Source organism: Ascaphus truei, chromosome 9, assembly GCF_040206685.1.
Source record: "Ascaphus truei isolate aAscTru1 chromosome 9, aAscTru1.hap1, whole genome shotgun sequence".
Lineage (NCBI taxonomy): Eukaryota > Metazoa > Chordata > Amphibia > Anura > Ascaphidae > Ascaphus > Ascaphus truei.
In genome coordinates this window covers 59635306-59660645 of record NC_134491.1, presented here as the reverse complement: position 1 = coordinate 59660645, position 25340 = coordinate 59635306, and the positions used below count along the sequence as shown (strand labels likewise).

Sequence of the window (25340 nt, the reverse complement as noted above, 5' to 3'; positions counted from 1 at the left end):
CCCACTGCTACTTCCAATTGACAAAACATGGTAAGTATAAAGTTATTTTTATATATATATATATATATATATATATATATATATACTTTATACATATTACCATATGTTTTGTCAATTGGATGTAGCAGTGGCACCCGTCTTTTGTTGTATACTTTTGCCACGCTCCGTAGCACTCTTTTTTTTGACAAATGTATGTTCATGATGTGGGTGTAGGAGTTGCGAGCTAGCTGGGAATGTGTTCGATCATGCAATTAACCTGCTAATGTGATAGGAGCCACCCATTAAGCCAGCATATCCACAAAGCAAATGACTGAAAAACCACAGTAACAAGTAATTATGTTCACCCTTCGTGTAAAGAGAAGGTTGCTCATCAGCAAGTTACAACAGTAACACTATTAGAGGGCTAATATCACATGTTTCCTTTACCACCGTACTATGGCTTGAGTCCACATTTTGGATGTCATCTTCATAGATGGCTTTTACTTGTAATGGAGGTTAATTGATTTGACATCTTTGCTGCCGAAGTTGTTGGCTCTGCCTCTCACTTGGTTGGTGTTTATAGGTTATGCACTATTTCCACTCTAAAGATGGCCCTGCTGAAGTTCCTTGTGGACTGAACTTTGGCTTACTTTTGTGCTATGTAAATATACTTTGCTCTAAATCTTGTGCTCTGGATTCTTTCCTACTACACCACCCGTAGCCTATTTTACATAAACTTCCATACAACATACGGTTATTTGTTTGGTCCAGACCAGTTAGAAGCAACAGTCATGAAACAATGAGAAATGCAGTGCAACAAATAAAATAAGGAAGGAATTTAATTTTAAAATAGAGCTTATTTAATATTGTAATGTGCTCAACTCCCATATTGTAAAAAGCAATGTTTATCAGCGATTCCAGATGGTATTTGTGGGTGCAGAACTGTTACTACTCCTGTACCCCCCAAACAAAAATCTAAGATTCACTATTAGTCTGTCTTCAAAACCAACATGAACATGTAATAAGTGTAAAATGGAGAAAGGTTAGCAGGCCAATGAATCATTTTATTTGCCAGGAAGATCAGTCTCATCTTGATATAGATCGGCCAGCCATATCCTTAGCAGAGCGCTGTTGAAGCAGTTTTTCACGAAATTCATTGAGATAATTGTATTGCTGGAAAATAAAAATATACAAGGAAGCAAAACATTAATGGTAAATTCAGGACTGCGTTAGCGTTTGTACTCGGGTTACCGTTTGCCTTGTGTATATAATACCTTCACTACTTACTAGATCATATACATCAATGGAACACTGACAGTATTTTTTGTCTTGAAAAGATGGTTTGGGCATCCAGTCAAAATCAGGTTAAAAATAGTGGATGTGACCCTAATGGCCGCTTGTCTGCAGGAGATAACTGTTTATTAATGTCAGGCCTGCGTGCAGAGTTTTTATTAAATCTGGGCTTAGGTGCCATACACAGGAATTTGTAGAGGAGAAAAAAAAAAAGTGCATTCTGTTTTACTAGTTTGGTACCTATATACGCCAGTCAGGTACAGTAGTTAAGGGCCATGTAGTGATTATCTGCTGCAGGTCTTGCACTGGAGTGAGATCACACACACCCCTGAATAATCACACTTCAAGCAAAAAAAAGGAACATGCATACCAACAGTAGTTATAAGTGCAGGATATTAAATGTTAGTTATTACTACCTTTATGGTTTGTATTGCTCCTGCTCCTCTCAATGCTCGGACATGACTTATTGCTTGCTGCGGAGTGACTGACTCAGACACCTGAAGTAACAGGCATGCTGCAACTAAAGGAAAAAAAATACATAAATTACAGCCAGTTTTAGATGCAATTACATTTTTACATGAACTATAATATGTTCTTGCATAGCGCTGCCAGTTTTACGCAGCACTTTACAGAGAAATTTCAGGCACAAGTCCCTGCCCCGTGGAGCTTACAATCTATGTTTTTAGTGCCTGGGGCACAGGGAGATAAAGTGACTTGCCCAAGGTCACAAGGAGCCGACACCGGGAATTGAACCAGGCTCCCCTACTTCAAACTCTCAGTGCCAGTGTCGTTACTCACTGAGCCACTCCCTTTCCATCTAGCACCAAGTTACATAGTTGACAAGCAAAAAAAAAAAAAAATTATCCATCAAGTTTAACACATGTTAAGTTTAGATGCCCGATACTCACCCTATATTTGTATTTAAAGTATATTAATCGTTTCCTTCCTCAAACCACCAGTGAAACATTATCCAATGGGAGGTCTCATACAGGAAAAATAAGTTCCTTCATGGCTCCAGTTCTCAGTACAGAGATTTTAAGTAGTAATCTGGATTTCACAAATAACTTATTTCTTATATTCATTGAAATATCCAATGCAGCATTATTTTGCTTGTACTGACAACCTTGTAAGAGGCCAACACGGGGCTCTTAAGTAGGTGCAGACTTTCAGAAAAAGCTGATGAAGTTCTAATCAACTCATGTTTGTCCATTAAAGGGTTTTGCTTCCTCAATCTACCACTACCACTACCTGATAGGAGCATATTGAATCGGGTCACTACATTCAGGTGGCTTTAAAAATGTATATTTTGCAAGCAATGAATAAAATAAAAGTACTTACTGAGACACGAGCGCCCTAGTCCTCCATAACAACTGAAAGAAACCATGATATACAGTAAGCAGATTATGAAATAAAAATGAATCCTATTTTGATTAGCCACGCAATACAACCAAAAAAAAACCTTCACAACTTTATTTAGAAGTTTACAACTGAAGTTGTTACAAGTAGAACACATCAGCTGACATATTAAAGTAGAAATACCCCTCAACCTACTGTATTAAAGTTTTCCGGTTGTTCTCCACACATGCCTTTAACTCTTCCAGGATTGCAGTGCAGTTGTCAAATTGTGGTACGTCGCCATCGGGGAACGGGTAATGATGCACAATGAAGTCCTGCTTCCGATATTCTTGTAAGAGGGTTGGGACACGGTACAATGAGAGCTCTCCCAGAGTGCACAGTACAAAGATGTCCTGCACGCCTTGAGTCTTTATTTCCTCTGTGAACAGATGCAACAAGAGTGTAAATCTGTTCCTCTTTTTCAAAGTCACTTTTGTGGCAGCATCTGCCTGTGACATGGAGTACGTGCTGCTTTGATGCACACTTGACACAAAGCTTTATCATCAAGGACAATAGAACCACATGGTATATGTTGTCCTTAGTTGGCTTTGCATGGTAGTAACATGGGTATTGGAGTGGTAGTCTCGAAGAAAAAAAAAAAAAAAAAAAAACAATGCCATGACCAAGTCTTCCAGGCTTGGTTTCATGTATTGTACAGCATTTATTTAAATACCCTTTATTTATCACTGAATTCTGGCAGCTATGCGGGAAATAAGACTTTAAAACATACAGCATATCAATGCAAAGAGATCAGTACATTCCCTTTTGTGCTTTCCAGCCGTTTTGCTCAATCCTGGGACACAGGAGTACCAATCATAACTACCTCTAATCCTAAAAGGGCATCTAGACTACTTCCTCCAGAGTTCTAAAACACGTTAATTAGCTCATCCTGGTCAACTGGCCTCGTTATAGTATTTCAGCCCCAATGTATTTAAAAAAATATATTTTATTTAAAAAAAAAAAAAAAAGAGAAGGGTCAACTAAAGTTAATATTTTTAGGTAGAAAATACCCAACATGGCATTTTAACTATTTAAATGTTGGTGTCTAAAATGACAATACTAAATCCAAGGCTATGCCTTGATAAAACCAGAGTAGGCAGTATGGGTTTATCTTCAAATCATTAGCTTATCAGCACTTACCTAGGTTTTCCTGCAAATCCCGCCGGATGTCTTTAAATTTACAACCTAAAATCACAAATAATTGTTTTATCCAAAAGCTGGCTGTTTGGTGATGTCATCATGTTGGTATATGAAGTTACATAAGCATTACATCAAATCTCTTGCTAAAACGCACTACACAAAATAAAAAGACATGAAAAGATGGTGGTTTAACACTGGGAAGTTTGTATGAATGCTGACTAGTTAGAACATGGGGCATCTTTAAAACGCTCTTTGCAGATCAAAGTATACACGCTGTTCTTCTGCTTTGCCAGTCTTACATAAAATTTTGTAAATACATACAAGCAGCTGCCAACCACTGCCAAGGTGCATGATATTCTCCTGTTTCATGTAGGAAACTGTCCAGCGTTTAACATGCACATTCTAGAAATGTGAACTCAGTGAATGGCATTCAAGGAAAAATTATTCTGGGACCATGCAAATGATATTTAGATGATATCCTTTAGCTTGAATATTGACGTGTCTTGCTTAGTCGAGGAAGATCTGCATCTTTCACTATTGCCTAGATTCCGTAAACCTAGTTTATTTTGAGATAAATAGCACACAACCCCTTCACTAAAATTGCTTTATTCAAATATAGCAGTAATTTAACACGAGTTAAAAATCTTGCTTTTTACGCATTAGGATATTAAAAAAAAAAAAAAGAGAACACACAAAACACACACAGATTGTGTAAACCTCTAAACCAGGGGAGCGCAATTTTTTTCCCCGTGCCCCTCTGCCAGCCCCCCGGCGTCATGACATCACGTTACCATGGCAACAAGACGCCGCGTTGCCATGTCTGCAGAAGCAGTTTGAGCCAAGGTATGTCCAGTTTACAGAGGCTTTCGCCGCTTCCCCGGCACTTAATTTAAGTGCCTTCGGGAAGCGTGCGGGGCCTCTAAACCTCGCGCCCTCCTGCTCTAAACCATATGCAATAAAAAAAAAAAAATGATAATCTCCAAAGAAAGTAAAAGAACGGTCTCCCAAACCAATGAATACACTCAAGGTAAAGCAAAAATATACAACTATGGATTACATATACATAGTAGGAAAAACAAAAACTCCACAAAAAAATTAAAAATATAATATATATATATATATATTTATTATATTTAAAAAAAATAAATTATACACACATCCTGAACACAAGGTTTCTACTAATCTGCCACTTTTCGATCCCTATCCGCTTCAGTGACCTCCAGCATCCGTAAGCAGTTACATCCACGTAACCATAGCATCGTCTAGGCAGGACACCCAAAAGGTGTTTCCCGATGGGAACTTGACCCCACTATGATTACGCAGATGTAACAGCTTATGGACGGAGTAGTACAGACATGGTGTTCAGGACTGGCAACTCATTTTCCTTCTTTCACTCTATTTCAGTCTGAGTTATTGGCTCAGATTATATGTATTGGGTATCATGTGTTCTGTTCTCATTACAGTTTGTCCAGGTCCCTGGTTAGGGTTTTGGAATTCCATTCTTTGGAATTTGTATTACCATTTTCCTCCAGTTGTCCATTTCTCTTGCACTTTATTACTGTGAAGCTTACTTATATTATAGGTTATGCCATTCGTGTCTATATGTTTTTTTTAATTGGGTTTTACCGTGTGTCAGTTACAATTGTTCATTTGTGTTATTTTGTGGTGTATTGAGTGACTTTTCTACTATGTACATGGAATAAATATACAGTTCAACCCCCATATAACACTGTGCTCGGGGTCCAAAGAATCACATTGCGCTATAAGCAGATCGCGTTAGAAATAATGTACAATTGTATGCACTGTACAATAAAGTATTTAAGATACCAATAATCGTGTTGTAAAGTATTCATAAATACGAAAATTGGAAGCCACGCACGCGTTATAAGCAGATTCGCATTATATAAATTGGCATTATCTTCAGATATCAAAGTCTAGCAAATAGCATGTGAAGTCATTTGGCATTAATTACCAATTTACATGCTCTTTTGTGTCATATTTAACTCATTAGTAAAATGTGTTATTTTTTGTAAACATGTTCATGAATTACCCAATAAACCCCCAAATAAGTGTTGATGTTAACACATTAACTTTATTGGGACTGATGGCAAACAACCCACATTAATCTTCACTTGTATAGCGATGGAAAAAAAAACTATGGAAAAGACAATTCTCACATACCTGGTAGGGAGCATATTCCTAAAAACTGAGAACAATTCACTGGTTCTAGGCTTAACCTGCCAAAGAAAGAATACTACGGTTAGTGGGAAAACCATAAAATAAAAGGATAGATACACACCTCATTTAAGTTTGCTGTGCATTTTCAATAGAAATTATGTATTCAAAACAACTTTCTTTGTTTTCCCAATGTGTATTGAGATGTGCTGGTATCTAAAAAGCTCAATGGATAGGGGGGGGGGGGGGGGGGGGGGAAGAGAGAAAGGAGTGCCATTTCTCAAACTCCTCATTAGAATTTTCTGCTAACAGTGACACATTCATCTTTGTAAAATAGCCAAGCTATTAGTATTAGTGTTAAAAATGATAGCTATTCAGCAATACATTATAGCTGTAGCATTATGGAAGGGAGTTTAAAATGAAGGGGTATCTTTAAGTGTATTGGGATGGATGGATAAGCTTTGGGGTGCTGTGTATGTTGTAGGGAAGTTTGTGTTGGGAAAGATTTGAACATATGAGTCTTGTTTTCTGTACGATGCTGAACAGCGATCACTTTCCACATACTGGAAAAGTATTAAAAGCTGCATGTGGTAAAATAAAAAAACTTTTATATCCCTGCTCTAAAAAGAGTGAACAAGGTAGTAAGGTTAAAAAAATAAAAATCACACGATGTCACAAAAATCCCACCGCACACCCAACACCTTTTAATGATTGACTTTTCCCCTTCTACTTACCAAGACACCTCAAACTGCGTGTTGTCATTTTCGGTGGGTTCTTCATCTGAAGAATCAAATTCATTCTTCTGCATTGAATCCCGCTTTAAAAGGCAACTGTGCATCATTCTATATAATGAGGAGAATAGTGTCCCACCCAGTTTTTTTTTTAGTACAGAGGAAAATAATAGACAAAGTAAATCGAAAAGTGCGTAGAACACCACATTTTACTCGCCATGACTAAGCAGTTTCTATAGACGTCAGATTAGTGTTAGAAGCGTTTAGGAGTTTCTTCATGCGATCAGCTTGTTTGTGACACCAACAGAAGACTTTATAAATGTAAGTGTAAACATGAAAGTAGAACCTTGAGACTAGAAAAGCTCTCTACTCACCATGACCTATGGTCCACTATAGCTTCTAGAACAAGAGCACAAAAAGGGAGATTTGCCCAAGCGCAGATGTGGGTTATTTCGACTCAATCCTGCATTAACTGCCAGTCAAGTCAATCCCAGCGCAAAAAAAAAAAAAAAAAAAGGTTCCCAATGAGCTATGTGCATGCAGGTAACAGCACCGGAAACAGATTATTGTACATACTGCAAAACATAAGGAAAGGATGATGTCCTAACCCAAAGAAGCCAAGAAAAAAAACTTTCACCCCCATCGCTGGCCTTGAGAGGCTGACATGTTTAAACAGACTTAGAACAGCCTACAATGTTATAGATTCACTCAGTTCAAAGTCAACGTCTCATAAAAATCCACTCTTTACCTACTATGTATATCTACTATATATTTCTCAAACAGTCATATGTTTCTATGTCTGTATGTGTCTCCCTGTGTCCCTCCCTGTGTCCCTAGCGGCAATCCCATTGGACCTTGGGCCAGGCCAATGAGATTGCTCCTTTGGCCCGCCCGCCCGCCCGCCCGCCCCTGCACACCTCTCATTGGCCTGAGGCGGAGTGACAGGCCAAAGGAGAGACACACACACACTCACTCTTCTCGGATCTGCGCCAGTCCCACTCTCCACCCCCTCACTCCCGTCGTGTGTGCGTGTGTGCCCCCCTCACCGCAAACCCCCCGCACCGCAAACCCCCCGCCCCCCCTCACCGCAAACCCGCCGCCCCCCCTCACCGCAAACTCCCCGCCCCCCCTCACCGCAAACCCCCCGCCCCCCCTCACCGCAAACCTCAGCCTCCCCGGCGCCAAGCCTCCTCCACCTCACCTCTCACACACCGCCAGCAAAACTCCCGCCGCCTCTCACACGCCGCCTCACTCAGCTCTTCTCATCGCGGCCCCGTCTTACCGCCGGGAGCGCCAGCAAGCAGTTAACCCCCCCCCCCGCGGCCGAGCCGGGAGCACGGGGGGCGCAAGGAGGTAACCTCCCCCCCCCACCACACACAACCCCCCCCGCGGCCGAGCCGGGAGGCGCAAGGAGGTAACCTCCCCCCCCCCCACCACACACAACCCCCCCCCGCGGCCGAACCGAGAGCACCGGGGACGCAAGGAGGTAACCTTCCCCCCTCCACACAACCCCCCCCTCCACACAACCCCCCCCTCCACACAACCCCCCCCTCCACACAACCCCCCCTCCACGCAACCCCCCCCACGCAACCCCCCCCCACGCAACCCCCCCCCCCACGCAACCCCCCCCCCCCACACACACACACACACACACACACACACACACACAACCCCCCCCCCCGCTGGCGCAAGGAGGTACACACACACACACACACACAGTGACACACACACACACAGTCACACACTGACTGACACACACTGACTGACACACAGTCACACACTGACTGACACACAGTCACACACAGACACTCGCCCACTCACCGCCGCACGCAAACACTGACTGACGTACACTGACTGAGGCACACACACACACTGACTGCCTGACACACACTGAATGGCGCCCGCGCACACACATTGACTGACACGCGTACACACACCCTGACTAACGCACACATCTGAGACACATACTGACTGACGCACACACACGCACACACACCCTGACTGACGCACGCACACACACCCTGACTGACGCACGCACACACACCCTGACTGACGCACGCACACACACCCTGACTGACGCACGCACACACACACACCCTGACTGACGCACGCACACACACACACACCCTGACTGACGCACGCACACACACCCTGACTGACGCACACACACCCTGACTGACTCACGCACACACACCCTGACTGCACGCGCACACACACCCTGACTGACGCACGCGCACACACACCCTGACTGACGCACGCGCACACACACCCTGACGCACGCGCACACACACCCTGACGCACGCACACACACACACCCTGACTGACGCACGCGCACACACACCCTGACTGACGCACGCGCACACACACCGTGACTGACGCACGCGCACACACCCCCTGACTGACGCACGCGCACACACACCCTGACGCACGCACACACCCTGACTGACGCACGCACACACCCTGACTGACGCACACACACACCCTGACTGACGCACGCACACACACACCCTGACTGACGCACGCACACACACACCCTGACTGACGCACGCACACACACACCCTGACTGACGCACGCACACACACACCCTGACTGACGCACGCACACACACACCCTGACTGACGCACGCACACACACACCCTGACTGACGCACGCACACACACACACTGACTGACGCATGCACAGACACACTGACTGGCGCACACACACACTGACTGGCGCACACATACACACACTGACTGCCGCACACACACACACTGACTGGCGCACACACACACACACTGACTGGCGCACACACACACACTGACTGGCGCACACACACACACACACACTGACTGGCGCACACACACACACACACACACACACACTGACTGGCGCACACACACACTGACTGAGGCACACACGCACGCACACACTGACAGTGTGTGTGTGTGCGTCACTCAGTCTGTGTGTGTGTGTTTGTGTTTCTGCGTCAGACTCACTGACGCACGCGCACACACACACACACACACTGACTGACTGACGCACACACAATGACTGACGCACACACTGCATGAAGCTGTAAAGGGGGACAAACAGAGCTGTAAAGGAGGGAGGGGGGGACTGGATTGATGTGAATGGGGGACAAACAGAGAGAGGGGGGAGGAGAGAGGAGACAGAGAGGAGCGGGAACATTACATCCCGGGCAACGCCGGGTCTCTCAGCTAGTGTACATATAAAAGTAAACACTGGCTTAGGAGCAATGTGTTGCAGGACTGGTAGGAAAGAGGTTAATGCAGTGTTTCCCCAACCTGGAAGGGCCCAGAGAGACACAGAGGAAAAAAGTAGGGACAGTGACAAAAAGGAGAGCATTTCCCTGCATCAATACCTCAATTACTATACTTCGGTCGGTACAAAAATCCTTACTCTTACACATAGGATTTGATTTGAGGGGTGTCAACCCCCAAAATACTGTGCGAATGGACAGGAGCTATTTTTTGGTGGTGCTGTACTTATAATCACCAACGTACATACATTACCACGAGCGCTGGAACAATTCTTTGAGTGAGGGTACTGTACATATGCAACATACATATGTAATGCCCAAGGAGAGACAGCCGCACACCAGGGTCTAAGGGTTCAAAACGTACACCTTTTTAAGATGCAGGAATGATAAAATAACAGACTTTGCCAGTTCTGAGCTGCCGCCAGTTAGGGGGTTCTATGGGTGGCAGTTGGCAGCACAAAGCGACAGTTGGACTTTGAATGGGGAGATGTCAGTTAGAAACAGGACTAACACAGGCAGACGTACTGTATAAATTGATGTGGTTAAGGAGTTGTAAATAAATTGTTTAAAAGTGCTAAGTCTTCCTCCTGCCTCATTACCTGGTGAATTTATATTGATTTTGGAAACTGTGGAGGAGGACCCTGCACAAACATTACCACAATGTAAAAATGTATTAACCCAGGAGCTGCAGCTCACCCATATCCCAAATTCCAGCCCACAGGAGAATAGGCGGTTACAACTTTTAAAAATAAATAAAAAATAACACACTGATAACCACTGGGTTATAGAATCATAATAATTTGTATAAGGGAGTTGGTGACAGCGCTTTACACACGTGGCAGTCCAGAAACTGCTATTGGTTGCTTTAAAATCACTTGCAACAGCACCGCAAGGCTGCGTCCATGGTTAGTGCGAGCGTTCGCATGGTGTCACGTACATAGCAGGAGAGATTTGTGACCATGGGGAAGACGCGACGGGGAGGTGTGGTCTCAGAGCTGGTCCGCCCTCATTGGGCGATCCGCTCAGGTGACACGGCTGTCGCGGGACAGAAACAAATGTATTTGTCGGGTGCTCTATGGCCTGCCTCAGAGACCCGGTATTTTGATCGCGCCATTGCGCTCACCATGGACGCGGCCTCATGACTATACATAGGATGCTACTCAGGCAAACAGAATTAAAAAAATAAATAAAATAAAAAAATCACCGTTAGCCTTATAGGAGGTGGCAATCATGTTACTTGTGGCAGTCGTCACTGCCCAGGGTACACATGGTAATAGAACATGTAACATACCTCACTTCATTTATGCTCACCCAGCTTTTCGGCGCCAGCGCCCACCACAGCCCTGAAAACGGAGAGCTGCTATTGGTCTGTTCGTACCGTTCTCAGGGTACTTACAGATCTAGTAAAAATAAAAAATTAAAAAAGCACTCACTTCTAAATGAAAGCAATTCCTTTGGTGCAAGCCAGGAATCAGGGCGAATCCAGGATAATCCCCAGCAAATATCCAAAGGTATAAACAACACTCCCTCTGCATGCAGTAACACAAATGTTACCCAAGTCAAAAGTATGCATTTATTTGCTGCCAGAGCACAACGTGTCAGGGGAACATTCCCCTCAGGTGCAGTGAGCAGGTATAGTGCTCACCACTCTCTTAACAGTATGGAGGCTGCAAGCCTATCCCTTCAATTTCCCACCAAACTGATCATGACATCATCATAAAGCGCTCAAAATGAACACATTGGGATACGAGTGTCAATAAAGTTACATTTGTAAAAAAAAAATGTAAATGTGTATGGTAACTAGGCAACATCACAAATGTGGTCTCAGAGCCTCGGTGATGCTGACAGGACAACAGTGAGAACAATAAAGTTGTGTTTGTACAAACGAAAAAATTGTTGAAATAACTAAGCAACAAGACTACTAGCAGCACGTGTTACTGTGCAGTCAGGGCCAGTCTGCCATACTAAATCAGGGCATAATTACTAAAGAAAACACATACTGGTCATAGAACTAAATCCTTTAACACCTCATTCATTTGTGCAACATAGAGTGACTGTGACATAGTGTATACTATTGTCAGACAAAGACCCAAGGGGCATTTATGCTTGTTAGTTTGAGTCCCCGCTGGCGCTGAGCACGCTCAAGCTTGGGGAGCGCTCCACGCATGAGCGCCAGGTGTCCTGCATGTACGCGCACGTGGGCGCATTGCGGGTAGTTGAGCGCGCTGGAAAGTATAATTTTTTTATCTGAGCGCCGAGCGTGTGTGCATGAGCGCGTACGCACAGCTTGAGCGGGGACTTACATATATCTATATAAGTAACCGCCGCAAGCGCTGCCCGCTCAGCACTAGCGGGGACGCAGCCTTAGGCTGCGCTTATAGTGACGGCGACGCTGACGTCACGCTGCGGTCGCTGGAGAAATCAAAATCAAGTGACTTCCAGCGATCGCGACCAAGCCTCCGCGTCGCGCCTACTATAAGCGCACGCGACGCCGGCAATACATTGTTTCGACGCGGCGTTGCCGGCACTATAAGCACAGCCTAAAGTAAATATCAAGCCAATATATTGGATATGTCAGCCATACAATCTATATTCAATAATAAAAGGAGGGGGGGAGTTGTGCATCCCTCTAATTTATACTACACCAAACGATGGTATCGCAGGGGAGTGACAAAGCTTGCAAGGCGGAGAGAGAAGTTGTTGCTGGTCAGAGCAGTGTCGCACGTACCTCGGAGGGGGAGCAGTCACGCTTCTGAGAGCCATTATCGGCAGTTTCAGAGAAGGTTCCCTTTGAGGCTGTTCGTCCAATGCCGGTAAGTTGCGCTATTTAAGTTTCATATCCATTTTTGGCCTAGCAAAATTGCTAAAGCACATGCCACCTTCTCTCGGATCACAGGCAGCAGAAGGGGAGAGACAAGTACTGTATGTCAGGGCTGCTCAACTCCAGTCCTTAGGCCCCTCCCCCCAACAGGCCAGGTTTTCAGGATATTCTTGCTTAAGCACAGGTGGCTCAATCAGTCCCTGCTTCATCACAGGTGGCCCAATCAGAGACAGGCCGCGTCCAGGCTGAGAGTTGCTTGCGAGCCGGGTTCATGCTTGCTGAGACCAATGAGGGTGAACCGGTCACGTGACGTCTTGGGCACGCCCCCCTACGCGCACAACTAGCTGGCCAGGAATCGCCCGATCAACATGAGCGCCTGATGTCACGGCGCTCGAGCGCCAACACGCTCGCTTCCACCCTGGATGAGGCCTTAGTCTTCGACTGAGTCTCTGATTGAGCCACCTTTGCTGAAGCTGGGATATCCTGAAAACCTGACCTGTTGGGGGAGGAGGGGCTTGAGGACTGGCGTTGAGCATTCCTGCTGTATTGATCATTTTTTTATAAACATGTTTTATAGTTATACGCAGTGGGTAAAACAAATAGGGACGTTAACTTCTAGCATTGCTTGTTATCCCAGGAGGTATCTGTATGCCATTATTGCCATTTTCAGATTCAAACACGTTATATTACATACATCTCTAGATACATTTGATATCTCTTTATTTATTTGAGTGTGCCTGTTTTATCCTGAAGTGTTTATGTGACCTGTGCCGTATCTGTATAAGTATGTAGTAGTATCTAAATATTTTGTTTATTTATAACGGGGGAGGAGGGGGTCGGGGGATGCTTACTGAAATAGTTTTTTCATATTGTTAAATGCAAGTTATTTGTTTTCAAATGTGCGATAAGTTAATAAATGTGCTAATATTGTGTATATCCTTTTTTAAATTCAGTCATTAACTCATTATAATATGTCACTCTTTCATAATGTTTCTAAAAACTGAAATGTGGCAACCCTATCATACACTCTGTTTCACTGGTCTAATAGTTTGAACCACATAGATTTATGGCCACAAGGAGGTTTTAAGGCAGGGGTGCGTAAACTGGGGGGCGCGAGATTTTTTTTTGGGGGGGCGCAGCAGTTACCGAGGCCCCGCGCTCTTCCCCAAGGCATTTAAATGAAATGCCGGGGGACACGCAAGTCCTCTGTAACTTGACGTCAAGGCTGCGTAATCTGACGTCAGCACTAAGGTGTGGGGGGTGTGAGCACTGGGGGCGAGCAGGCAGGGGGGCTCAGCACCAGAAGTTTGCGCACCGCTGTTTTAAGGCACACACTACAAATGTGCTGTCATGTAGAAAAGCTACTACATTTCATAGAGGTTTTTAGATCTGTTGTATGTGTAACCCTCCCTGCCCGGCACTTGGGGAGATTACATCAGTGTCTCTAACATTGGCTACACACCCCTTGTTCAGGGTCCAGGCTGGCGATGATAAGTAAGGATGGGCTCCAGGAACTTTATTCATTCAAACAGCAGCTTTATTATTTCTTAGAGTCTCACAGTTATTATCAGGGTTGCCACCTTCTGTTAAATTATAACCTTTATATTTTTTTATTAAGGTTTTTATTTGTATATTTAACTGTCTTTCCTTCTCCGGCGGCAGCGGCATCTCCCCCTGTATGGTCCTGTCCAGATGGCTCAGTGACGTCAAATGGTTTTGTGTTGCCATGACAACGTTACACCCTGCGGCGCCACCACGTTGCATCATGGCGCTGCGGTCACGTAACGTCCCATTGTCATGGTAACACAGCGCTATTTCGTGGCCTAGACATTTCAAAGCTAAACCCGTAGCCCGGAGATACGTAACCAAAAGCCGTAGTCTCTGGGTCAAACCCGGAGTGGTGGGCACCCTGGAGGTGAATCATATTTCACACAATTTTGCTGTTGGAACTTGTTACTTTGTTTTGGACTCATTTTGATCTATTGGGGTTTTCTTATGGTCTACTAGTATATTACTAGGTTCTCCATTTTTGCTTTATTTTTGTTAAATAAATCATGACACGGTGTAATATGTCATGTGTTGTTGTTCATCTGAGGTTGTATTTACCTAATTTTTAGACAGATGATTGTTATTATGTCCTGATATATAAAACCATGGAATTCTAAGAGGGTGTGCTTTCTTTTCACATGACTGTACATACATTTTTTTTGTGTGTAGAAGTACAATTAATCTATAGAATTTGTGTATCTTTAATCCTACCTGTTCATACTCCGTTCAGCTTGTGCCCAAAAAAAAGATGGCCGCAAATAGCATCAAATCAGTTGGCTGTGGACAGATAAAGCTCATCTTCTGATTGGTCGCTTTTGCACGTCCTTCTTTTTTGGCTACTTGATATGCAGGCTCCCGAAGGGAAGTATTAGTACGAATCATCAGCAATGCATTACAGTTTATTTCTATATGATTTACATTGCACCTTATAATTTGTCATTCAGCAAGAACCCCAGAACGAAATGTTAAAGGTTTTGAGGTATACAAGACAAAAGGATTGATAACTGGCAATAATGAACCAAAAAAAGCACAATTTTTGAATAATGCATTCATTTTGATATCAGATATGTTATTTTGCCTCTGATATAATGAATTCTCGTTCAGCGTTGCATCTTGCCAAAAAAACGTGGTTTTCTTAAAATGTCAGCTTTATTGTTGCATGATACCTGGGTAAACAGAATCAAAGTCACCATCATTCTAACGTTTTTCACACCCTTCTCTGAAGAAGCACCCAGCAAAGGGTGTGAAACAGGCTAGGCTAATGGAGACTTATTCTGTTAACCCGAGTATCTGTGCAACAATGAAGCTGACATTTAAAGAAAACTTCCACGTTTTTCTTTGGCAAGATGCGACACTGAACGAGAATTTGTTTGGATCTATGAGGATAAGAAACAGGATATACCCGTGATTGCATTGTCATCTGTTTTGATCCGCAAAAGTACCATCAATTATTGAATGGGGGGCGGGGGGGAGACGTTGGTTTAGTCCCATCTGACACCGTGACATTGAAATGGAGACAGCTTCCCAAGCTGTAAAATTCACTCCAAATGAAATGTGTGTGAATTGTCAGGACTTGAAGCCCAATTCCTTATTTTACTAGCTCCATTTGCAAATAAATATAGCAAGCGGCCTATCCTGTGAACTCAGGTTGGCATCAGGGCTGTGAGAAGCAAGAGATTATTACAGATCTAGAGCTGGGGGCCACAAGATTTTCTGGGTGGGGTCGCGTCGGTTACAGAGGTTCCGTGCTCTCCACCAAGGCATTTAAATTAAATGTCGGGGGAACGCGCGAGTCCCCTGTAACTAACTTACCTTGGCTTCCAGCGACGCATCATTATGGTAACTGGGCATGAAATTACGCTTTGGGGTCACATGACGTCGCGTTGCCATGGTAACATGACATCGTGACCCCGCGGCACCATTTGACGCGAGCAGGTGGGAGGGTGCGCGAGCAGGGGAGTAGAACAGACAGGGGGAAAAGTTTGTGCACCCTTGATCTAGGCAAGGCATCCTGTTACTTAGCAACATCAAATTTCCCCTCTCGACTCCACAAAACTAGAGTTTGCTACGTAATGGATGCAAGATGGAATTTCTGCTCTTAGTTACATGGTAGTGATGTATATCACAACCTATTTAAGGGTACATGGGCAGAGGACCCAAAGACAAAAACAATGATTTGATTTTCCACTTCAACTAGTTTTCCAAAGGGGCCAGATCAGAAAGAAGTGGAAGGGGCCACAAGAATACCGTAATGTAATTTTGGATACATTTTTAGAGCTGCAAATGAATATACTTTGACCAAAGAATCTCTCACATTTGTACCATATACTGTATATATTTTAATTATGTTGAAAGTTAGAGGCCTCCTCCACCGAAGACTTCTTATCTTAATGTAATCTTTTTTTATTTGTCGATTGCATTCGGAGCACAACGTTTTGGGGAAGAATCCCTTTGTCAGGTGAAATGTGCTAGATCTAAATTATCTTAACATACAAGTGCAAGGTTGGTTGCTGCCTATGCAACATGAAGCTGGTAAGTGGGTATAAACAGACATTAAAAAAGTTATGGTGGGTAATAAAAAGTGAAAAATAGCCCCCATCGTACAATGTACAGTAAATAAAAAATTCCACTGGTGGGTACATTTGATAATGGGGAAGACAGGGTTGCAGACCTGAGACTGTACGATAGAGGGGTTTTGTCGCTTTTTCGTACCCACCATAACTTTTTTATGACTGGTTATACCCACGCACCAGCTTCACGTTGCATACCCCGCAACCAACCTCGCACTGATGAGACTCAAAAGGTCGAAACAGTTTTATGTGAGTAGCTTTACTGGCTTTGCACTTCTTTAACCAAGGCTGTGCTGGAAAAAGTGCAATATGGCAGGTATAAGCGTATAGGGCTCCATGTTTAAAATGGATAAGAAGTAAAGAGTGACTCACTGTACGTGCTCATTTGCATATCAGTACCCAGAATCCCTGGCTGCAGCACATAGCATGAAAATAAGCAGATATAAGCAGTCTCTTAATAATGAAAGTCTTATCTGTTTATCAGCTGTAGAGTAAGCTTCTCTGCTCTCCTGGAACCGCACCCGTGCGTGCACAGAAAAATATCAGCATCCAGGTTTAGAAGTCTTATTGGGTGTCTTGCAATCAGCTCTGCTGTGTGGCTGGCAGAACTCAAGACATTGTGGTGTCTCCAAAGGTCAGTTCTCAGTCAGAGCTAAGGAGTCAGTCACTTCCTGTCTCAAAGGCAGGCTTTTTGTAAACAATCTAATCAGGCAGGTGGTGTTTAGTAATTAACTACCACACTGCTAGATTAAAGGAACATTACTGAACAGGGATAAGTCCCCTGTTACACATACCAAATTATATTCCGAATTTTCGTAATTGTGGGTAAATCTGGTTGCTTCCATAATGCTGCGATTTCGCACCTCAGGGCTGTTGCAAAATGTGCAATCAATTTCTGTGCCGGTCTGCCTAGCCCCACGTGCGCCTGCCTAGCAGGAACAACCAGGGCTCCAAGGGGACCGCCAGTCCGAGAATTCTCTGTAGCCAATTTTGGATTTCCTCCCACAAAGGAGCCACTCTAGTGCAATCCCACAGCATATGTAGCAAGTCTGCTTGTTCCGCACATTGTTTCGGGCACAATGGGGGGTATTCTTTCACAAACTTTGCCAATCTCGTTGGGGTAAGGTACCACCGCATCAGGACTTTATATGCATTCTCCTTCAAAGTAGTGCATATAGAGCTTTTAGCTGCTGTCAGTACTATGGTGGCCCAGTCTGCGTCTTCTAACGTCTCCCCTAAGTCCAATTCCCATTTATTTCTATAACTAAATTTGATGTCGTCATCTGTTCCAGGACAGACCACCCCTCTGTAAATCCTAGAAGTAAGTCCCGTGGTGTCCGTTCCTCTTGAACACAGCTGCTCAAAATTTGTACGCCGGGGGCGTTGTGGGATCTTAGTGTAGAATGCTCTTATCTAGGTTCTTGCTCGGCAGGCCCGGAGCGAAATCCGGGTTCCCCACAAACGGGGTCATTAATGTGTGCCGAGAAGTAAGAGCACATCTATATCTGGTAACTTCCCAAGTTACCAACGAGCTACTCAGTGTGGTTAGCGGCTCGCCCATGGTCCTAATTACCTGTTTTGGCAGCCAAATTAAATCTTGTAGTTCTACAGGGGCACAGCATGCTCTTTCTAGATCAACCCATCTTCGTAGGCTTGGATGCATGTGCCACTGAATAATTTGGGTTAATTGGGCCGCTCTGAAATACGATATCAAGCAAGGTACCGCCAGTCCTCCTCTTATTGTTGGTCTGATTAGAGTGCTAGATTTAATGCGTGGTTTTTTGTTACCCCAGACGAATTTCACCATGGAGGACTGTAAACGGAGGATGTCATCCTTAGCCACTTGTACTGGAAGGGTCTGAAAAAGATACAAGATTCTGGGAAGAAAATTAATCTTGAGGCTCTGGATCCTGCCGATCCATGAAATTGCGTAGCCTGACCAATTTCGGAGATCCTCCTTCAGAGTCCTTATCAGTCTGGGATAATTAGCTTTATATAGGGCGCTATAGTCTTTGGTGATATTAACCCCTAAGTATTTAATGGAAGAGGCTTGCCATTTGAAGTTAAAATTCAGATCAATTAGTTTTTCAGTGACCTTTGGCAGGTTTATATTTAAGGCTTCTGATTTGGTTTGGTTAATTTTGAAACCCGAGATCTTGTTAAATTCTCCCAACAAGCTAAAAACATTCGGCAGGGAGGTAAGGGGCTTTGATAACATTAGGATAATATCATCTGCATACAGGGCCACCTTGTGTGACTGCTCTTGTATTTTTGCTATGTCTGGGCTGTTACGTATGTGCGCCGCCAAGGGCTCTATGCATAATGCGAAGATAAGTGGGGACAGGGGACATCCCTGTCTGGTGCCACTCCTTATCGGGAATTCTTCCGACGGGAAGCCCTGGTGCCTGACGCTCGCCGTCGGTTCCCGATAAAGAGCTAGAATGGCGCCCAACATTCTCCCTCCTATGCCAAACTCCCCAAGCGTCTCCCTGAGGTAGGGCCAATAAACCCGGTCAAAGGCTTTCTCGGCGTCCAGACTAAGTGCCATAGACGGGATATGTTTCCGTTGTGCCAAATCAATTAGGTGTATGATCCGTCTAGTATTGTCTGCCGCCTGCCTCCCGCATATGAACCCTACTTGATCCGGGTGGATCAGCTTTGGCATAACTTTGTTTAGACGGTTAGCCAACAATTTGGAGAAGATTTTTAGTGTCCGAATTTATAAGTGATATTGGACGATAGCTTTTGCAATCTGCTGGGTCCTTCCCTTGTTTGGGGATCACTGATATAGACGCTTGTAGCATTTGGCCAGGTATTGGGGCACCCTCTAGGAATGAGTTAAACAGTTTCACCAGGTGAGGAACTTGTATTTTCCGGAATTTTTTGTAGTAAAGCTTAGAGAAGCCACCTGGGCCTATGGCTTTTGCTGGCTTCAGTGATTTGATTATCTCTGTTATCTCCTCACCCGAAAAATCTTCCTGCAGCGCGTCCCTTTCCTCCCTGCCCAATCTGGGCAAGTTCGCTCCCCTTAAGAATGTCTTTAGCTGCGTACTGTACGAGTGGTCTCACTATGGGAGACCTTTGCCCCATCATAGAGGGTCTCATAGTAGGTTTTAAACTCTTCAACAATTTGTTTGAGGTCAGAAGTGAGGTCACCTTTTTTTGTCCGAATTGCCTGGATGTGAAAGTTACGGTTTGCGTTTCTAAGTTTATTGGCAAGTGGGGTATCTGGCTTGTTCGCTTTTTCGTAGAATTTCCACATGGACCAAGTCATCTCTTTGTCAGCTCGGGAGGACATCAGTAAATTTAGTTTTGTTTTTGTATCAAGCCAGGCCTTCAGGGTCTGTGCTTGTTTATTATTTTTATGGAGGGCAGATAGGGCTGTCAATTCAGATTGTAGGATTTTAATCCTATGTTCCCTTTCTTTTTTCCGCCTACTCGCTATCCCTATGAGCTCACCTCGTAGTATCGCCTTATGGGCCTCCCATAGGGTAGCTAGAGATGTCACGCTACCGACATTCTCGTTGAAATATTCCCTGATTTCATCCCCCACTTTTTGCTCAATCTCGGGGATTTTTATTAGTAACTCATTGAGTTTCCATGTCGCTCCTGGTCTGTCTAGTCTCAAAATCAGTGCACCGCAGCTCTACAGGTGCATGAAATATCATGGATTCCCGTGTGGGAGATCTGCGAAACCATTCTATTGGACACAAAGAGGTAGTCTATCCTGCTGTATCGGTCGTGTGGGTGTGAATAGAATGTGTATTCTTTTTCGCCTGGGTGCTGTTCGCGCCATATGTCAACCAATCTATTGGTTTTTAGGCCTAGGACCCAAGCGGCTCTACTTTTCTGGTGTTTAAGCCCGCCCGGAGTACATCTGTCCGCGTGCGGGTGCAGCGTGTGATTAAAGTCTCCTCCTAGTATTATACTGCCCTGCGCTACCTTGTTCAAAATCGTAAAGAATCTATCCGTAAAGGTGTCTGCTCGTTCACTGGGAGCATATACGTTTGCCAGTCTGAGAGTTTGCCCTCGGATAACACCCACCACGATTATGAACCAACCGTTACTATCCCGTTTGAGTTTAATATCTTTCGCTAGGCGATTGTGTACCAGAATTGCGACCCCTCTCTTTTTTTTGTTAGCTGCAGCTGAGACACACGTTTGGTATCTGCTATCTATGTGTTTCGGGGAACTATCTTTAGAAAAATGTGTCTCCTGCAGTAGAATGATATCGGGGTCCCTTTTTTTATAATCAGCCATGGCCATTTGTCTTTTGTGAGGGCTGTTGAAACCCTTTACATAATGTGAGATCACTGTAAAGTCCCTACCCATCGTTGTTTTCTGAGTACCACCCTGTAATGTAGGCTTGTGTGTAAACCGAGGAGTCTCTGTCTTTCAGCTGGCGCCTCCGATTCCAGGTTCTCCGTCGTGCTCTCCTTGCCTGTGCGGGGAGGAAACAAAGGGATACACACAAGGGAAACATAGAAAGAACAACACAAAGACAAATAGAACATTCGGTGTGCAATCGGGGTTGAATCCCCGCAGCCACCTGAACTGCCCCTCCTGGGGTTCCGGTCTGGGCACTTTTGTTTCTGGTCCTGCCGTCTTGCTCCTGGCCCAAGATTGCCGGCCCAGTGGGGTCTTGCATGGGCCCCCTGAGGACTGCTCCCCAGGTACCCATGTGGAGTCCCATGACGATGGCGGGCGTGGAGCTACCTCCCCCCGCCCCCAACTTTATGGTATAAGAGTATAAACAATAGTAACAGCAATATCCACGTGATCAACTATACATGAACTCGGCACTCCCTATATCTTGTTCTGGCCCCGTGGCCTACTCTGATCTCCTCCTGCCCATGTGTCTGCTTGCCCTCCTTGTATGCTCGCGCCACTATTCTCCCATTTCTCTGACCCTGCTCTAGCTGACTCGTATGTATGATATGGCTAATTTAAATGTTTTCTCTTTTTTTTTTTAATTTTTATTAATAAGAGACTGTAAATAACTGTCTTATCCTTCTTGTCCCTTTCTAGTCTTGCTGGCTATTTTAAGTTAGGAGGGTTCCCTATCCTCTCCTGTTGGGGGCTGTGGGTCGGTTGCTTTCCACTGTGGGTGGGCTCTCTTTATTTCTCCTGTGCCTGTGAGGGCCTCCTTACGTGGCCTTTGCGCCTTTAAGGCTGCCTTATGCTGTCTGGGGCCTGTCTGGAGCTGTCTCCTTTGGTGCCCTATGCTCCTCCGGTGTCTTGTGCCTTAAGTAGCTGCTGGCCCCTGCGCCCCGCCCCCCTCGGGCCCTCTTTCGCCCGGTTTGCCTTTGTGCGGTTCGGTCCCTCCTGTACGTGTCCATATGTCCCCCCCCTACTAAAGATGTCGCTTCCGCGTCGCGGCTTATTGGCTGTCCTCTGCTTCCGGTGCCGGCCGCGTTGTGCCTCAACCAAGATGGCCGCCCGTCCACATCCGGTAACGTCCATCTGGTTTCCGCCATTCTCCTGCGGAGGCGGACGTCTTCCCGCGCTGGGTGCTTCTTCATCCGGTGTTATCCTTTCAGTCCGCCATGACCAGGTGCGCCTCCATCTTATCGGGCATGCGTTCCACGGCCCTCTTCCGGGGTGCAATCGGCCGTATTCCCAGGTAAGTGTTTGGACAACATCTTTTCGTTGCAGGTTGCCGCTCACTTTATCATCGTGTGTAGCACAATAGAGTCATTACGGGGACTTATTGGGGCGTCGATGCTGGGGTGAGCAGGAGGAGGCCTCGCGTGCCTCTGATCTTTTTATTGTAGGGTATCAGCGCCATCTTAGTTATAACTTTCGCCGCAACTTCGGCAACTGAACGGGGGCATTTCAGTCCTTTCATTCTTTCTCTGCTACCGCCATTTCCCGTTTTTTTTTGGAGTTGGTAACTTGCTGCAAATCCATGTCCGGCGCCGGGTCCTGCCGGGGTCCCGATTCCGGGCCTTCCTTCACCCCCAGCTTTTGGAGGGAATCATTACCCTCTTCAGGTTCTTTTATGGAGATGGCCCTCCCGTTCCTGATGACCATTAGGCCGAACGGGAAGGTCCATCTGTAGCGGATGGCCCTGTCACGGAGTATTTTCATGACTGGTTGGAGTTTCTTGCGCCTGGCCAGAGTTATAGGGGAGAGGTCTTGGAATAGCTGGAGGGCAGCCCCCTCGAACCTGCAGGCTCCCTCCGTCCTGGATTTCTGGAAGACCGCTTCCCGTGTGCGGAAGTAGTGCATGCGTGCGATGACATCCCGCGGTTGCTCGTTTGCCAATGGCCTACTCCTGAGGGCACGGTGGCAGCGGTCCATCAGTAATTCTGCCGCGGGAGTGTCTGGGAGCAGGGTCTCCATCTACCAGGTGATGAATTCCTCAATCTCGTGACTTCTTCAGGGATGCCGCGTATCCGGATGTTACTGCGGCGATCCCTGTTTTCAGTGTCCTCCTGTCGGTCTGCTAGTTCCGAGATCTGGGCCTGCAGGTGGGAGGTCCGCTTCTCCGTTTTCTTGAGGCTTGTAGAGGCGGCCGCCATCTTTTCCTCCAGGGCTCCCGTGCGCTCCCCCAGTCCCTGGACCTCTTTGCGGCGCTCCTGGATTTCAGCACGGAAGAGTGTTTTCATACCATTGTACAGGCGATCAAAGTCGCAGCGTCGTACTGGTTGCTGCTCCGGTACCACCTCCAGGTCCTCTTCGCGGTCGTAATCCGAGCCCGCGGCGGAGCCCGACGCCATTTCTGCTCCGGCGCCCTTTGCTGCAGATCTACTTAAATATTTTCGCAGGTCGTCTGTGTTTTCCTTTTTTGAGGGCTGCGGGGTCATCTCTGGTTGTTCCCTGGCTTGTTTGAGAGAATGCCGGGTCAGAGCGAACGCTTTTGAGTGGGAATTGATGCTTTAGTCAGTTGGCGGGGGAAGGAGCTCAGGGCTTAAGCAGCCATCCACCACACCATCGCGCATGCGCCTCAAGTGGTATTTGTTTTTACTGTATGGTGGAGAATTTTTTTAACCACCATTACTTTTTTTTTGTCTGCGTAATTTCCAAGTGAGTCTCAGTGGGAAAAAAGTTGCACTTAATAACGTGAAAGATTAGATGCTGTGATATTGGGAACAAGTGTCCATAATGGAGCCTGCAACACAGCTCATTAATTACAAAGGAAAAGAATAATACAGGTAGTCCTCGCTATCCAACGTTTCACTTTACAACGAATGGCATATCAAACGCTTTACAATGCAACCCAGTCGGCCGTTTTTTGACGCCTGAATGCGTTATCCAACGCTCACCGCCACTGATTAACATGGGACTCACTTTACAATGGTTTCACTATCCAACGCTACTTCCAGAACCGAGGACCGCCTGTAATGATATTCTATGTGATCTGAAATAAAAGCATTTATTGGTGCTGAACAGACACTGTACTGCTGGATAATGTGAGCTTGTAAACCTATTGGCAAGGTCCGCTTGCCAATATAGATGGATTATCATACCAGGTCCTAAAGCCACTGTGGCTTTTCCGACCTGCCGCCATGCGCATGGTTCAATGACGTCATGATCTAGCACAGGGGGGCGCAAACTTTTTTCCCTGCGCCCCCCTGCCGGCTGTCCCCTCACTCCCGCGCCCCCCCCAACCCCAACTTACCCTCGTACCGGCGTAATGACGTCACGTTGCCATAGCAACGTGACGTCACATGACCTCGCAGCGTCATTTTGACGCCGCGTTGCCATGGCGACGCCGGGAGGAAGCCGCCGGAGCCACGGGTAAGTATGGTTTACAGAGGCCCTGCAGCTCCCCCGGCACTTAATTTAAGTGCCTTCGGGAAGCGCACGGGGCCTCTGTAAACCCCGCGCCCCCCGTCGGCAGTCTCGCGCCCCCCCTGGGGGTCGCGCCCCACAGATTGCGCACCGCTGATCTAGCACATGGGTGCTCAAGTCCAGTCCCCAAGACCACCCGACAGGTCAGGTTTTGAGGATATCTCAGCTTCAGCACAGGTGGCTCAATCAGTGGTTCAGTCTTCAATATCCTTTAAACCTGACCTATTGGGGGGTCTTGAGGACTGGAGTTGAGCACCCCTGAAATTCTAGCAGATATGGATCAAAGCCTTTGCCACCCTCATCGATCAGCACAGTATGACCCCTCTAGCAAATTATTCATGGGAAACAGGCAAGAAATAATTATATTTACACAGTGATCCAAGAGGGATCAAAAAAGATTACCCATATCTGCACTCAGCCCCAAAATTCCTAATACTATAAAGCAGACGGATAGTCTTCAAATAATGTTGGTTTTAATTGGTGTTAATATACCTGGGCTATATATCAGAGATGTGTCTGATATGACTGAGAATAAAAAACTATGTGGTCACAACAAAATGTCTAAAAACATCAAAAAAGAAAGAATTATCCCTACTATCCGATGCAAAAATACGCTACTGTTCCACTT

The 25340-nt window shown here is 45.6% G+C and overlaps 1 protein-coding gene across 8 annotated transcripts; it reads right to left on the bottom strand.

The window, feature by feature from the left end:
• Positions 1 to 800: 800 nt before the first annotated feature.
• CDKN3 (cyclin dependent kinase inhibitor 3) lies at positions 801 to 12939 on the bottom strand. 8 transcript variants are annotated; one of them, XM_075615130.1, is made up of 9 exons: positions 11410 to 11688; positions 11288 to 11319; positions 6717 to 6824; positions 5989 to 6044; positions 3808 to 3852; positions 2824 to 3046; positions 2611 to 2642; positions 1689 to 1792; positions 801 to 1152 (listed from the first exon to the last, which is right to left on the bottom strand). In XM_075615130.1, the coding sequence occupies exons 1-9, from the start codon at positions 11509 to 11511 to the stop codon at positions 1066 to 1068; spliced, it is 789 nt and encodes a 262-aa protein (XP_075471245.1). In that variant the 5' UTR covers positions 11512 to 11688; the 3' UTR covers positions 801 to 1065. The 8 variants fall into 8 exon arrangements, with proteins under 8 accessions (XP_075471245.1, XP_075471250.1, XP_075471247.1 ...); XM_075615135.1 differs by having other exon boundaries at positions 11268 to 11319; positions 11410 to 11442; XM_075615132.1 differs by lacking the exons at positions 11288 to 11319; positions 11410 to 11688 and adding an exon at positions 12705 to 12939.
• Between the last annotated feature and the right edge of the window lie 12401 nt (positions 12940 to 25340).